This window comes from Dipodomys spectabilis, unplaced genomic scaffold (assembly GCF_019054845.1).
Source record: "Dipodomys spectabilis isolate Male_0828 unplaced genomic scaffold, ASM1905484v1 ptg000422l, whole genome shotgun sequence".
Classification (NCBI taxonomy): domain Eukaryota; kingdom Metazoa; phylum Chordata; class Mammalia; order Rodentia; family Heteromyidae; genus Dipodomys; species Dipodomys spectabilis.
The window spans coordinates 1,374,205-1,391,619 of NW_024871099.1; the positions used below are offsets into that span (position 1 = coordinate 1,374,205).

Consider the following 17,415-nt stretch of genomic DNA (forward strand, 5'->3'; position numbering starts at 1 on the left):
AAATAGTTCCTTCGTCATTCGGAGGAGTTACACCTTTACACTCTGAAATTTCTCTTATTTTTTTTTTTTTGGGGGGGGGGTTGGTCGTGGGGTTTGAACTCTGGGCCTGGGCACTGTCCCTCAGCTCTTCAGCTCAAGGCTAGTGCTCTACCACTTGAACCATAGTGTCACTTCCACATCTTTACTCTTTCTCTGAGTTTCTTGATTAAGTGCTGGTGCTTGGTAGCAATTGCCAGGCCAAAAAAAAATAAAAAACAAATAAATAAATAAAAAAGAACAAGCAGCAGCAGAGCCGGTGAGCCAGTGGCTCACACCTGTCATCCTAGCTGCTCGGGAGGCTGAGATCTGAGGATGGAGGTTCAAAACCAGCCTGGGCAGGAAAGTCCGTGAGACTCATCGCCAATGAGCCCCTCCAGAAACCCGGCAGTGGAGCTGTGGCTCAAAGTGGTAGAGTGCTATCCTTGAGCAAAAGAGCTCATGGACAGCATCCAGGCCCTGCGTTCAAATCCCGGGATGAACACAAACACTAAAAGTGAAAGGACGCCCTGTCAATACATATGCGGAGGTCCAGAGGCCTGGGGAAGTCCGCTTGCGCCTGGCAAGTTTTGGTGAATCCAGAATTAATCCTGTCTGTGTGTTTTCTGTCCCCAGCAGGCAGTGGCCCGCACCATACCGCAGACCTGCGCCTGGCCCTGGCCCTGCTAGCCCTGCTGAGCCTTCTGTGGGGCCCCTGAGGGCCCGGGCGTGACCTGTGCCGGCCCTGTGCAGCCGAGCCACCAGGGGGACTCCGAGGGACTGGAAGAAGCATGAAGAAATCCAAGCAGGAGACAGAGGAATCCTATTTTATTTTGAGGGGAGGGGGAAATCCCACCACTTCTGAATACCTACCATAATGAATCTAGTTTTCAACTAAGATGAAATGAGACCATGCAATCATGCATGAGCTCAATAATTTCTCTACTGCACTGTCTCTTTTTTTATTCTTTTATTTATTATTATTTTTTTAATAGCCAGTGCTGGGGCTTGAACTCAGGGCCTGGGTGCTGTCCCTGTTTTTTTTTTCCACTCAAGGCTATCACTCTGTACCACTTGAGCCACACCTCCACTTCTGGCTCTTTGCTGGCTCATTGGAGAGAATTGTTTCACACACTTTCTTACCCAGGCTGGCTTTGAACCTCAATCCTCAGTAGGCTTAATCCAGAGTAGCTAGAACCACCAGTTACCCAGCCCAATATCGTTTTTTTTTTTTCTAGTTTCCCTCCAGATTTTCATTTGTGCACGAACTGTGGTGGAGGTAAACTTTAGGATAATACATACAAATGTTGGAGTTACCATCTTTCAGATAAAGCAAAATATTTTTAGTAGATTCTTATGTTTAGAATTTTTTTAATTTACTATTTTCTTTGTGGGAAGGCCCTTTTTTAATTATTAAATTATTTCATTGGAGACATTTTGATTAAAAAAAGACATCATAATTAAGATTCACTGTCAATAATATTTATTTTTCAATAAAGATTAAAACAAGGTCAGACCCTTGTTTATAAATTGTATTGTATATTGCTGAATAACAGTTGAATAAATAAAGAGAACTTTGAAATAACCTTTTGAGCTCCATACATTCACTCACCAGCATAGCTTTCCTGTTCTGGACGCCAGCTACACTTTTGTAGGTCTTGAACTCAAGGCCTGGGCACTATCCTTTAGCTTTTTTGCGCAAGACTGGTGCTCTATCATTGGAGCCACACCTCCACTTCCAGCTTTTTGGTGGTTCATTGGAGGTAATAGTGTCATGGACTTTCCTGGCTGGGGTGGCTTTGAACCTTGGCCTCTGATCTCAGCCTCTTGAGTAGCTAGGATGACAGGTGTGAGCCACCAGTGCCCAGCTTTGAACTCAAAAAATTTTTTTCAAAGTAACTATATATTTTTGTTTCTATTAACAACAACAAAATACCTTTATAATTTCACATCCCATTGCATTTAAAAGCACATACATTACAAAATAATTTTGCAAACTTTAACACACAGTATTTTATTGATACCTAAAATGCTATTCATATAATTTTAGCCCTGTTGAAAGTATTAAAGAATATTTTTAAACATTCTTGTAAATTTGGCCAAAACAAAACCATACATTTTATAATCTTCAATTTACATCTGAAATATCCTTAAATGTTACACAAACATTCTCTCCGACCATTTGGACACAAATCTTTTATTCTCGCCTGTAAGAGGAATTGGTTTGCTGGACAACTTTGAAGGATGTTTATACAAGTGAGCCCTGTAAGGGATGAGGGCGCCCCCTCATGGTTGTGGACAGGATATGCACCCAAGATCTGTGCCAGCGTCTCTGGGTTCCTGCTTAAGGCTGACAAACCCTTGACCATCTGGTTCCTGTTTAATCACAGAATGGTGTTAGACTCCAAAATAGACTACACCATGGCCGTTAGTTTTGGTTTTTATACCAACACTGAGGCTTGACTCAGCCTCACAATCTTAGCTTTTTTACTCAAGATTGGCACTCAACCACTTGAACCACACCTCCTCTTCCAGCATTTTGCTGCTTAATTGGATCCTCAGATCTCAGTCTCCTGAGTAGCAAGGATTACAGGCGTGAGTCATGGCATCCTGCTGGCCCCTGGTGTTTAGGCCTGTACCGTCGATAACCAGCTAAACTCTGACTGCTTGAAATCGCTACACAACCTGGCCTTATCTTCACTGCTTTAGTATTTAATTGACTGGATATATTTGGACAACCCCATCGACACAGACAATGCCTCTCCTTCCTGGCCTCCAGAGTGATGCTAATGTCCTGGGATATTTCAGGAAAGAAAAACCTCAAGACTTCTTTCTGGTGAAAACGTGAACTTGTCTCCTGTTCCATATCTGTTTACTGGTGCCAATTGCGCTGTAAATAGAATCATTTTGCCTGGTGGCTAGAAGAGTGGATTCTGTCTGAAAGGATTATCACTATTATTGTTTTTGCTTTTTTTTGCCAGTCCTGGGGCTTGAACTCAGGGCCTCGGCGCTGTTCCTGAGCTTTGTTGATTAAAGCTAGTACTCTACCACTTGAGACACAGCTGTACTTCTGGTTGGTTTTTTTTTTTTTTTTATACTAAATTGGAGATAAGAGTCTCATGGACTTTCTTGCCTGGGCTGGCTTCAAACCACAATCCTTGGATCTCAGCCTCCTGAATAGTTAGGATGACAGCCATGAGCCTGTGCCTGGATAGCTGGGCTTATTATCCTAAACCCAGCCCCTTGGTTAACATGCAGTCTCACAAACTTCCTTTCTGTCCAGGCTGACCTTGAACTGCAATCCCCTGGATCTTCACCTCCTAAAAGTAGCTAGAGATCACAAATTTGAGCCATCACAGCCAGGTTCTGCCTAGCTTTTGCATTCTGGATCTCCCCACACATCAGACAATGATGGATGTCCATTCTGCCAGCATCCCAAAAGCTTTAGCCTTGTTTTTCCTGGAGAAGGGGTGTTGGTGTGGCTGATGTGCCCTGCCCTGTGTACACACACACACACACACACACACACACACACACACACTTCTGTCCAGCTTCAGTGAGTAATCTAGCAGTGTGAATGACTCAGCCCCTGGGGGAACAGAAGCCAACCGGACATACTTCATCTCCACATGATGGTACCACTCTCCCTTGGAGCCTCTGCAGTCACCAACCAGGATCCAGTGCTACCCACCAAGCCCCAAGACAAAACCCTATACCTTGTATCCTGGGAGTCCCCAGAAACACAAAGAAGCCTAAGGCCTTCATAAGAGCCTCACCCAGAATGGGAACAAACATAACGTGAGGTAAAGTCTGGAAGCTTCCCCCAAGGTAACCCCTTACGAAATGACAAAGACCTGAAGAGCACCACAAATGTACTTCATGTATGAGAATTCATGATTTTACACCAAGCCTCATTGGTCAATGACAAGCAGGGGGAAAAAAAGCCAAGTTCAGATCTATTACTTGCTCCTAATTTTTGAAAAAGAAATAAGGCAGGTGTCAGTGGCTCACATCTATAATCCTACCTACTCAGGAGCCTGAATAGGCATGGATCAAAGTTCAAAGCCAGATCAGGCAGGAAAGCTCGAGAGACTCTTACCTCCAATTAACCACCAGAAAATTTGAAATGTCACTGTGGCTCAAGAGGTAGAGAACTAGCCTTGAGCAAAAAGAGCTCAGGGACAGCCCCCAGGCCTGGAGTTCAAACCCCAGAACTGGCACCTAAAAAAAAAAAAAAGAGGTGAATAATAAGATGCTTAGTAGAACATACAGATCTGCTGCTCAGGGGGCAGAGGCAGGAGTATGGTGTGTTCAAGGTCAGCGTGAACTACACAGAGAGCCCCTGTCTCAAAAAAACAAAAAGCCAGCTGTTGATGGCTCAAGCCTGAAATCCCAGCTACTCAGGAGGCTGAGATCTGAGGATCAAGGTTCAAAGCCAGCTCAGACAGGGAAGTTAGTGAGACTTTTATCTCCAACTAACTACCAAAAAGCCTGAAAGCACTCAGGCCCTGAGTTCAAGCCCAATAATGGCCAAAAAAAAAAAAAAAGCTAAAACAGAACAAAAAAAATGGAAGTTAAATACAAGAAAGAATTAGTATCAACAGACAGATAGTAGATAATAGGGAGGAAGCAGGTGATAGGTGGGTGGGTAGGTAGATACATACGTACATACACACATACATGCTTTTTAAAACTGCTGGGTACAAGTGGCTCACACCTGTAATCCTAGCTACTCAGGAAGCTGAGATGATAGGATCTTGGTTCAAATCTAGTCCAGGCAGGAAAGTCCATGAAACTCTTATCTCCAATTAATCACTTTTTTAAAATAGCCAGAAATGGAACTGTAGCTCAAGTGGTAGAGTTCTAAACTTGAGCAAAAAAAAGGAGCTCAGGGGCAGCATCCAAGCCAGGATGCTGGCAAATTCCAGGACTGACGCAAAATAGAAAAGAAAAACAGTGCTCGTGTACAACTAGGAAAGAAGAAGTAAGGGGATAGTACAATAGTGATGGTTACCTGGAGATGAAAAGGCAAAGAGATGAGGCTCACGGGTAAATAAAGGTAATTATCAACATCTTTCATTCTCAGGGCTCTAGCCACAGCTCAGTTGGTAGAGCACCAGTGGATAAGTGAAAACATGAGGTACTGAGTTCAAGCCCCAGTCCAGGACCAAAAAAAAAAAAACAGAAAAGAAAAGGGAAGATCTTGATTCTCCAACTGAGTAGATGAATTACTAAAGAGCTTTATCAAAAATTAATAAATGGACAGGTACTGGTGGCTCACGCCTATAATCTCAGCTACTCAGGAGGCTGAGATACAGAGAATTGAAGTTCAAAAGCTAACTAGGCAGAAAGGTCTGTGAGACTCCATCTCCCAAATAACCAGACAAAAGCTGCTCTGGAGGTATGGTGCAAGTGTAGAGCACCAGCTGAGCAAGCCAGCCCAGCAAAGCCCTGAGTTCCAACTCTGGTACTAGAAAGAAAAAAAAATAATTTTCTGTGGGGTGGACAGTACAGAATAAACCAGCGCAGGGATCAATCAACTTTGTGAGGTGAAATGCAGAAGATCAGGGATTCATATTAAAACAGAAGCAAAGTAGTGGCTTTTTCCATCTCTGGTCCCCAAGGCAAAATTTACACCTCACTCCATCTCCAACCCTAAGATTCCTTGGCCAAACACCATTCTCACAAACCACATCTGACTCAGGTAAGTTTGTTTGGCCTGCAACAAGAATTTCTTTTTTTTTATTATTCTCTGCCATATCAGACACGATCATGAATAAATCCAAATTTTTTGGAAAAGCAAAAATCATACTATGGGGCCACATAGGGTCCACACTTCTATTTGGTAACAGTTGGTGGCACCCCAATGAACAGCCACCCGGTGGGACTGAGCACCCTCTCCCCACTCCCCTACAAGCTCCACCCACCCCCCTATTGCCTGCCCAGCGCTCCCTCCTGACTAGCACACTGTCACCTCACAAGTAGCGCCCTGCCCTATCTATCCTGCCTTTCAGTCTCAGTGGCCTCTGCTGACTGTAATCATCTGTAATCAGCCCTTCAGCTAATCAGAGTGTAGCTCAAAGAAGGTTGGAACCAATGAGATTTCAGGATTCACCATCATCCCATTTCCAATGCAGGCAACTGATATATTTTCAAGTAACACATAGCCAGGTTTCAATTGAAGAACACAGCAACAAAATTAAATTGGATTGCAGATGGCTGGAGTTTTTCTTTACAAATGTTGCACTTGTGTGTGTGTGTGTGCGTGCACTTTTTTGGGTAAATTATGCAAAAATTTGTTTCACGTTGGAAGAAAGTCTGCAATGTGGCTGCAACACAATCTGCTAACATAGTCTTATCTGCAAAGCCAGCATGCATCCTGTATGCAGACAAACATGCGCCTGACATTAAATAGTAAAAGCCTGGATAATACAGCCAGGCACTGGCGGCTCACACCTGTAATCCTAACTACTCATTGGACTGATAGGAAGATCGTGGTTTGAAGCCAGCCCAGTAGGCAAATCTGTAAGATGTTTATTTCCAATTAACCAGTAAAAAAAAAGCCAGAAGTAGAGGTATGGCTGAAGTGATAGAATGCCTGCCAGCCTTGAATGAAAAAGCCAATCAAGAGCATGAAGTTTTGAGTTCAAGCCCCAGAGGCACATGTGCACAAACATACTACACACACACACACACACACACACACACACACAATAAGTGATGCCTGCTCACGCTGCCTTCTTTTATCCAGATCTCAGAACCACCTCCCCCACCACCACCATAGTAAACTTCAGCCCCTTCCCATCCCCCCTGCCCTCACACACAGTTTCTCCAAACTGGAACCTATTGAATGGGTATGGCTAAGGAAGGAGGCCCAACATTACTTTTTAGAATATTAATTTCCATAAAATGGGACATCAACTTTCCAGGCCCAGGCCTCATTCACCAGCAAATCTAATTGCGATTTGATTGATGAATTGTCCTTAGAATTGTCCACTGAAACTAGGCACTGATGGTTCATACCTATAATTCTAGCCACTTGGGAGGCTGAGATCTGAGGATCAGTGTTTGAAGCCAGACTGAGCAGGAAAAGTCCAGGAGACTGTTATTGCCAAATGACCCACCAGAATACCAGAAGTGGAGCTGTGGCTCAAAGTGGCAGAGCAGTAATCTTGAGCAAAAGAGCTCATGGACTACGCCCAGGCCATGAATTCAAGCCCCAGGACCAGGAAAGAAAGAAAGAAAGAAAGAAAGGAAGGAAGGAAGGAAGGAAGGAAGGAAGGAAGGAAGGAAGGAAGGAAGGAAGGAAGGAAGGAAGGAAGGAAGGAAGGAAGGAAGGAAGGAAGGGAAAGAAAGGAAGGAAGGAAGGAAGGAAGGAAAAGAAGAAAGGAAGGAAGAAGAAAGAGAAAAGGAAAGAAAAGAAAAAATAACCTGTTAATTGATTTATTGTCCTTAGAACTGTCAAAGGCTCCCAGACCAGGGCTAACAAATTGGGAGGAGACAGTCATCTAGAATAGCCTTGTGACACACTCCTGGGCTGGAGAAATCAGGAGATTACAGATGCACAAATAATGAATTCAAATCAATACAGCGAGGCGTTCAGGCTGAGAGATATTCAATTATGTTGTTCAGAGAGAAGACGCTGATCTTCAGCCAGTCTGCTCCATGCTGCAAACAATACAACATTTCTTAATTTGTGCGGCAGGGATGTTAATCTTTGGCCATGTAATCCAGTTCTTGTGGCGAACCATAAATATAGGGCACGGAGTGTGAGAGGCCGCCTGCCGACTGTGCTCAATCAGCCTGCTCGGGAGTTCCCTGCCTAGCTTTTTATGTCACTCTCTCAATACTCAATTTAAAAATATAGGCTAATTAGCAATGGGTGGATGGATGGATGGATGGATGGATGGATGGATGGATGGATGGATGGATGGGTTACAGGAAAATGAACAGGTAGATCAAGGGATAATGGATGAGTGGATAGATGGATTCGTGCATGGACAGATGGATAGATACATGAATGGATAATTATGGATGGATGGATAGATTTCTGGATAGATGAATGAGTGGGTGGGTGAGTGATAGAACGATTAGTGGCTAGGAGGATGGATGAACAGATTAGAGGATGAATAGACAGGTAGATGGATGAATGGGTGGGAGGTGAGTGGGTAGATCAATTAGTGAGTGGGTAGATGGATGGAGTGAGAGATGGACAGACTACTTGGGTGCGTGAATGGATAGATGGATAGATGAAAGGGCAGATGGGTGGATGAGTGGGTGAATGGAGGGATAGACTGAAACAGGCAGAAATTTCCACACTTTAAGATGTCCTGACCACCAATCAAAAGCACTTCATGACTTTTAGACTTTACCTGAGCCAGCAGAATCCAGGGCTGTATCCAGCACTCAGATGGGTTCCCTTCAGAATTGCTTTGAATGGCGGGCATCTGATGTATGGTTAAGGTGGGATTCAAATCCCACTTGTTTACTCACTTGTGTGCACATGAACACAGCTTAGAAAATTCTAGACCACGGTGTTAAACATTGGTTGTCTCCATGCAGGTGAAATTGAAGAGGTTTGAACACTTGACTGAAGTTTGGCTTCTCTATCACAAGCATTTATTACTTTATGTGTGTGTGTGTGTGTGTGTGTGTGTGTTTGTGCAGGTGCTGAGGTTTGAACTCAGGGTCTGTCCGTTAGCTTTGATGCTCAACACTGGTGCTCTGCTACTTGAGCCCCACCTCCATTTCTGGATTTCTGGTGGTTCATTGGAGATAAGAGTCTCTCTCTTTATGGCCTCAGCTGGACTTTTTTTTTTTTTTTGTCAGTCATGAGGCTTAAACTCGGGGCCTGGGTGCTGTCCCTAAGCTCTTTTGCTCAAGGTTAGTGTGCTACCACTTTGAGCAACAGCTCCACTTCTCTCCACTTCTGGTTTTCTAATGGTTCATGGGAGATAAGAGTCTTGTGGCCTTTCCTGTCCCTGAGTGGCTTCGAACCTTGATCCTCAGATCTCAACCTCCTCAGTAGCCAGGATGACAGGCTTGAGCCTCCAGTGCCCGGCTTGTCTTTCTCCTTCACATATGTACTCTACAGCCTTCAGTCCATCCCAGCTCTGCTTGGGGGAGGCGGAGACACGAAGGCACCCAGCAGACCTCTCTGATGGGGACGCTGGAGGTACATCTGGGTGAATGATCTCCTTCCATACCCCACCATCCCAAAAGATCACCTACAAATAACATTGGGGAAACCCAGAATGAGCAGAGAGAGAAGCTGCTTCCTCCTGCTGTGAGAAGTTTCTCCACGGCCACAAGCACATCGGGTTCCCCCGTGGCCTGGGCTACTGTCATAGGGAAAACCCATTGCTTTTTCTCAATGGTGACTGCCACTGAAACGGGAGCCATCTTGATTCTCTTTCCAAGGTGTGCTGAAACCCAGAAACAGCACCATCACCTCGGGGGTTGACTGACTCATGGAAAGGCAGTTTGGGTAAGTATGTTTTACTAACCCACTCAATAACGAGGAGAAAGCCAGGCACTGGAGATTCTGGCCTGTTATCCTAGCCCCTCAAGAGACTGAGATCTAGAGGATCATGGTTCAAAGCCTGAATCTTTATCGCATGGCCATTTCCACATGACCGTCCAGAGAACATTCCAGTTGTTATCTCTTTTTGAGGTTTCTCCCTGTCTGGTAGTCTGGATTGCTGAAGCACTCAAGGGACAGACATGACCTTAAGGTAGGTTATGACTATAGCACATCCTTTTTTATGCCATAGATGGCATTCAGCCATCTCTGAGTTCAGCTCACTGGAGTAGAAGCTTCTAGAACACTGGCCAAAGGATGAAAGAACTTACTAAAGGCAATATCAACTGATGTGCCTCTATCTTTCCTCCCAGGAAGGAAGTGACTCTTGACTCTTATCTCCAATTAATTACCAAAAACATTGAAGTGGAGCTGTGGCTCAAGTGACAGAGTGCTTGCCTTGAGTGAAATACTTAAGGGACAGTGCTCAGGCCCTGACTTGAAGCTTCATTACACACACACACACACACACACACACACACACACACACACACATACACACACACACACACATACATACACACCACTCAAATCCAGAACATTTTCACTCTGATCCTTGAGCTGAACAAAGAATAATAATTTAGCTGCTTACAGAAAAGGTATGTGACTTTCTTGCCTCTTTTCTCTCCTCTGTCTCTTTCTCCTCTTTTTCTTTTTCTCCCACATACCTTCCTCTTTCCCTTCTTTCCTCTTTTCCTCCCTTCCTTTCTCCCATACAGACACACACACACACACAGAGTCTTAATCCAAATTCTCAGGGAAGAGGCTCTGATTACTCAGCTTTTGTCAGGTGCCCACAAAGGGAAGTGATGCATCCAATATAGTGTCCAGCCCTTCCCCTGCTGAGGGGACAGTATTCCTGTGACTTAGAAGATACTGCCCTAGATGCCCATTACAGCAGTGCATCTCTGCACACACAGACCAGGGGAGGATCACACTGCATTGCAAGTCTTACTTCACTGGGTTTGGGCTCAGGCCGGTAAGACCCCATCTCTAACAAGCAAGCTCTCAAGTGATGATGATGTAGCTGTGCAGAATCCAGGCTCTGGACAGCAATGGGGTGACAGAATCAGACTTCTTCCTTCTCTCTTCAGGCTTGCTAAGTAAGCTACCAGCCTACCCCACCCCTACCCAGTAAGAACATCATATTTGCTTCCCAGCCAAAAATTAAAGAGACTTCTTTCAGGCTGAGCTATGGTGAGGAGGTGTCAATGTCATTTTGATGGGACGTTTACCACCGCCTACAAACGCTGCCACCAAGCTTTCCGCTGAGTAATTACTTTCACCACGCAATGATCAAATCAGATTCCAGCCCTGAGTCTCACACCAGCGTCTGCCAGTGACTGGCATGGAGATAACACTGCTTAATTAAAACCAGAAATTCTACATCTTGACATAGCACTTGGGGCTCAGTCACTTTAACTGGTCATGTCTAAGTGGAGCTACTTTATCTGTCCACCCTGTCCAGTCCTCAAAATAGCCCCAGCCATCCATCCTGGGCCCTGACCTCCAGAAAACTCCATCTTTGCCTAAGCTTCATGTTGTAACTGAAATTTAGGACAAAATCCCTGTTTCTGAGGCCAGGAGGTGCTGGTGACTCACATCTGTCATCCTAGCTCCTCAGGAGGCTGAGATCTGAGGATTGCAGTTGAAAGCCAGACTGGGTAGGAAAGTTCTTGAGACACTTTTCTCCAATAAACAAACCAATAAATGAAGCTCAGGGACAGTGCCCAGGCCCTGAGTTCAAGCCCCAGGGTTGGCACCAAAAAGGGAAGGAAGGAAGGAAGGAAAAAAAGGAGGAAGGGAGGGAGGGAGGGAGGGAGGGAGGGAGGGAGGGAAGAAAAGTAGCTTCATTGATCTTGACAAAGATAGTACTCCCCACAGTATTCAAGTAAAGAAGGACAAGGGGAGGGATCGGCACCTCAGGGAATACATTTTTGTTACAACTCCTTGGAGTGCACCTGTCCATCTGACACAGTCTTGCATGAACATTTCTAAAAGTCTCATTTCTGGTGTACATCTCATCTCTGAGTCCATTCTTGAAGCTTGGACAGGTGAGTGCTTCACACACACACACACACACACACACACACACACACACACACACACACGCCAATGTCATGGAGGCCTGACGTCACAGAACTGCTACAAAATCCTCCAAGTCTATCCTAGGAACAGCATCTCCACAGCACTTTGCCCTTTACAAAATAGAGCTAGCAGAGGTTTGTGGTAGGTAGTGTCATTTTAAGGAGTTTAAAAGTTACAAATGCCTGCTGGAAGAATGATGCTTGCTATCTTTGGTATTATTCTCCCCAAGAATATCAAAACACTTTATAAATAACGTGATCTCTAAAGCCACCTGAGAAAAGAAAAATCGAATGTTCCAAGTTACTTTTTTTTAATTCTGATTCTTCTTTTGAAAGATTCAAATCAGGAACAGATGGCTTACTCCTGTAATCCTAGGTACTCAAGAATATGAGCTATGAGGATTGATGCTCAAAGCCAGCCCAGACAGAAAGTTCTGTGAGACTCTTTTTTTTTTCTTTTGCCAGTGCTGGGGCTTGAACTCAGGGCTAGGGCACTGTCCTTGAGCTTCTTTTGCTGAAGGCTAGCACTTTACCATTTGAGCCACAGTGCCCCTTCCAGCTTTTTCTATTTATATGATACTAAGGAATGAAACCCAGGGCTTCACACATACTAGCACTCTACCACTAAGCCATATTCCCAGCCCTCTGTGAAACTCATATCCAATGAACCAACAAAAAGCCAGAGGTGTAAAGTGGTAAAGTGTCAGCCTTGAGTGAAAATGCCAAGCTAGAGCACAAGGCCTAGAGTTCAAGCCCCAGTACCAGCACAAGTAAATAAACAAATAAATAAACAAGGCAGCTATAGCCTGGGCGTCCTCATTGTAAGGCATGGCAAAGTATTAGTGAGGGAAAATAGGAACAGGGGACGTGTTCCTCATTCAGACCCTCTCCCACACTTCCCGCTCCCAACCCAACTTCCTGGAAGAAATGAGCAGATCAGTTGCCACAAGGCAGAAAATTCCGGATGTAGCTTCCAGCAGAAAACTGCAAGGCTGGTACACATGACGACTCATAGCCACAACCATTTGAAGATAATTCCCTTCTACATTAAAAACATTAGAAATACGGGATGTTTATTCTTCCCTGCACTGAGCTCAATATTAAAATAGAGCATCTTCCAGCACAGGGCCCCACTGGAGCATTGTTGGCGCTGGATTACTTCTAATTGTATTATTGCTTAACTGTAGAGCAATAAGGTGTGTAATTTGGAAGCTGGGATGCCTGGGGAGGCCAGGGGTGGGGGTAGGAGGGATTGTAACTGGCAACAACTGGCCCAAGTCAGAAGCAAGCAGCAGCCTCAGCTGCCCTGGTTACCCTGATAGCCACATCACAATGTGGCAGAAAACAATGCCGGTGGCTCATGCCCATCATCCTAGCTGCTCAGGAGGCTGAAATCTGAGGATCGCAGTTCAAAGCCAGCCCAGGCAGGAAAGTCCGTGCGCATGGCTCAGGTGATAGAGCACCAGTCCATGAGCAAAAGTGTCATATATTGAGTTCAAGTCCCCATCTCAGACCAAAAGAGAGAGAGACAGAGACAGAGAATGAAAATGACAGCGTCATTTTGGAAATACAGCATTATTTTTCCAGAAGGTGCCTCGTGTGTGTGTGTTTAGAAAATCATTTTCCATAGCTTTCCCTCGACCTTCGCACTTACTGTCCTGTCCATTTTGCTTCCAATGAACTCATCACTCCATTTCAAGAATTCAACTGGAACTAATTCTTTTATTCAATAAATTTCATTCAGGGGCCAACTGCCTTGAGCTCAGGGAGAAAATGCATCTTTGCTTTGGCTGGAACCAATCTAGGTCAGCAAAGCAAACACTTTTTTTTTTTCTTTTAAAGAGACATGAGCCATAACTTTAATGAAGGACAAAGAAAGTTTTGTTTGGTGCCAATCCTGGAACTTGAACTCAAGGCCAAAGCATTGTCCCTGAGCTTCTTTCTTCAAGGCTCGGGCTCTACCACTTGAGCCACAGCTCCACTTCTTGCTTTATTGGTGGTTCATTGGAGATAAGAGTCTCACGGGCTTTCCTGCCTGGGCTGGCTTTGAAATGTGATACTCACATCTCAGCCTCCCGAGGAGCTAGGATTACAAGTGTGAACATCAGTGCATGGCTAGAAATCACATAACCACCTGATGGGTCCCCATTCTGTCAGGACAGCCCTTGGAGAGAAGGGTGTCTCTGTACTCATAGCCAGAACTAGCAGCAGCTCTGAGGCAGACTCGGGACCCCACCCCCATCCCACCAACTAAACCTTGAGCAGAAATGCCAAAATATACTCCCACAAGGATAGACAGCTCATTCAGGAGAGAAAGCCATACAGGAGCTGACGTCCATATCCCTCTGTTAGCAGAAGAGAGCCCTTAATAACCAGTCCAAAATAGTCCCACGCCATCTCTGCACTGCAATATTGCTGGCCACTCCCATCCAGAGGAGGACCAGCCGGATGCAGGTGGCTCACACCTGTCATCCTAGCTACTTAGAAGGCTGAGATCTGAGGACTGTATTTCAAAGCCATCCTGGGCAGGAAAGTCAATGAGATTCAACAGAAAACCAGAAGTGGAGCTGTGGCTCAAAGAGGTAGAGTGCTAGCCTTGAGCTAAAGAAGCTCAGGGACAGCACCCAGGCCCTGAGTTCAAGCCCCACAACCAAAAAAATAAGAAGTGTCTCACAGCCTTTTCTGCCTGGGCTGGCTTTGAACCACAATCCTCAGATCTCAACCGCTGAGTAGCTAAGATCACAGAGGTGGGCCACTGATGCCTGGTGATCGCTAACTTCGGTACAGAGAAAAGACTGCTTGCCTCTGCCTCTAGAGGCTGCACGCCATGACTGAGTGGACGCTGTTCTTTGGGCCTCTGCTAAAAGCACTCGATGGCTAGCCATGACAGAGCATGACCCACAAAGTGAAAACAGTCAGGAAAGGGTTCAGGGCCTCTCAGTCCCCTTCAGTTCCCCCCCACACTTTTTTTTTTTTTTTTGTCGGTCGTGGGGCTTGAACTCTGGGCCTGGGCGCTGTCCCTCAGCTCTCAGCTCAAGGCGAGTGCTCTACTACTTGAGCCATAGCACCACTTCTGGTTTTCTGGGTGGTTTATTGGAGATAAGAGTCTCACAGACTTTTGTGCTTGGGCTGGCTTTGAACCGTGATCCTCAGATCTCAGTCTCCTGAGTAGCCAGGATGACAGGCGTGAGCCACCCGCGCCTGGCTCTGTCAGTCCCCTGTGAGGCCATGCCCCCAGTGACCTAACGACCTCCCACAAGCGGCCCTGCCCTACAGAACCTCCACTTCCCAGCAGTGCTCTCCAGAGGATCAGCCTTCAACACACAAGTCCGTCCTGCATGCCACCCAAGCAGCCAGCCATCATGAAGGTAATCTTCTAATGAAGGTAAAAGTTGCTCAGGTCCATTTTATGGGAGACAAAGAAAATGTATAACCTAGACCCAAAAGACAAAATGGCATGGTATCAAAACATGGGGAGAAGCAGGTGCTGGTGGCTCACAACTGTAATCCCAGCTACTAAAGAGGCTGAGATCTGAGAATCATGGTGGTTCCAAGCCAGTCCCAGCAGAAAGTCTTGAGATTTTAAACCAGGTTAAAAAAACCCAGAGGTGTAGCCCAAGTGGTAGAGCACCAGCCTTCAATGAAAAAAACTAAGGGACAGCAGCCAGCTTTGAGTTCAAAAGCCAGTGTGGGCACACTACATACCACAATTGGGGAGGGACCATTTGCTGGAGGGGGAACAGCAATGGGAGGAGAAGGTGAAAAGAGGGCTGAAAAACATTGAAGTACTTCCTACATGCATGTAAAAATAGAACAATAAAATCCATTAGAAATCATCATACTTCTACATTACATACATGTATAGAAATAACACCAGGAACCCTTTTATATAATTAACGCACAGCAGTACAAAGGAGATGAAGACAGAGACACACAAGAACAATGCATTAAAACACGCTGGTGCTGGTGGCTCACACCTGTCCCAGCTACTCAGGAGGCTGAGATCTGAGGACCACGGTTTGAAGCCAGTGTGGGTAGGAATGCCTGTGACTTTTATCTTTAAGTAAATACTAAAAAGCTGGAAGTGGAGGTGTGGGCTCAAGAAAGCCAAACAAAAGTACAAGGCTTTGAGTTCAAGTTCCAATACTGGAACCAAAAGAAATTATCTTTACAGTAGTTTCTAGCAGGGGCAACTCCCCACTGAGGAAGTTGATGACTAGGTTGGACGAACAAACCTCCTAGGGTGTGAGCACACAGCATCATCCCTTCATCCCTTTCATCCCTGCCTGATTCCAGAATTGATGTTCTAAAAATCAATATCATTGACCTCCATCCAAAAAAGTCAATAAGGCATGATTTTTTTCTGATCAATGCTACTGATCAATTACTTAATTAGAAGAGAGAAAGAAGAAAGAAGAAGAGAAGGAGAAGGAGAAGGAGAAAGAAAGAAGAAGAAGAAGAAAGAAGAAAAGAAGAAGAAGAAGAAGAAGAAGAAGAAGAAGAAGAAGAAGAAGAAGAAGAAGAAGAAGAAGAAGAAGAAGAAGAAGAAGAAGAAGAAGAAGAAGAAGAAAGAAGAAGAAGAAGAAGAAGAAGAAGAAGAAAGAAGAAGAGAAGAAGAAGAAGAAGAGAAGAAGAAGAAGAAGAAGAAGAAGAAGAAGAAGAAGAAGAAGGAGAAGAAGAAAAGAAGAAGAAGAAGAAGAAGAAGAGAAGAAGAAGAGGAAGAGAGAGGAAGAAGAGAAGAAGAAGAAGATTCTCCAGACACTAGAGTGTGTCCACTGTGTGGCCTCCTGGCCGGCTTGGGCTGGGCCAGTCCTGAGACTCAGCACTGACAGCAGGTCTGCTGTGCAAGCACGTGGGGAAATTGATACTCAGTGGTAAAGGATGGGGATTCCAGGGTGGAAGCCAGAATCTGGCACCAGAGTGCAGAGCCTGTCAGAGGGCAGGGGCTGGATGTGGGGGGAAGGGGTCCCACACTTAGTCCCTCTAGAGGGGATCCATGTGGGACAGTGTGTTGAAACCTTCAAGAGAGGGATTAAATTAAATTAAACCCCAGCCAATTAAATCCAGCCAAGATAAGCAGACCTCTTGGGGATTGTATGCAGCTAATGGAATTCTAACTCCAGATGTGTGTGTGTGTGTGTGTGTGTGTGTGTGTGTGTGTGTGTGTGTGTGTATGAGAAGAGAGAGAAAGAGAGAGAGGGAGGGAGGGGAAGGAGGGAGGGATGGGGGTAGAGACAGGGAGGGAGGGAGCATGACCAGCCTTCTTTGGTGCCACTGGTTTACATGAGTGAGAAGCCATCCTTCCTGCCTGAGCCTGGTCCGGCTCCACCGGGTAGAGCACACTCACAATGCTGTCTGGCGCCCCCATGTGCAGACCCCATCATTCTACACTTCCATCTGTTCTGCCTCTGCATCTACCCCTCACCCCCTTAGCTCATTTCTCATAATGTGCAGATTAGGGTGCAATCCAGTAGCCCAACCCAGATGACCACCAATAAATGTTACAACATAGACATCACCAAAATAAATGGCTGGACATGAGAAGTCCGTGCTTGTAATCCCAGCTACTTTGGATGCTGAGACTGAGGATCATGGTTCCGTGTCAGTCCAAGCAAGTCTATGAGACGCTTATCTCTAATGAACCACCAAAAAGCTGGAAGTGGAGCTGGGGCTCAAGGGGTAGCCAGCCTTAAGCAAAAGAAGCTCAAGCACAGTGCTCAGGTCCTGAATTCA

At 45.4% G+C, this 17,415-nt stretch overlaps 1 protein-coding gene across 1 annotated transcript in view; it reads left to right on the top strand.

Moving 5' to 3' along the window:
* The window catches only part of Vstm2b (V-set and transmembrane domain containing 2B), a 38,203-nt gene that overhangs the window by 13,778 nt on the left and 7,010 nt on the right, over nt 1-17,415 (top strand). The window contains exon 5 of the mRNA XM_042667758.1: nt 655-721. Within this exon, the coding sequence (XP_042523692.1) occupies nt 655-721 (67 nt within the window). The remainder of the gene's footprint in view (nt 1-654; nt 722-17,415) is intronic.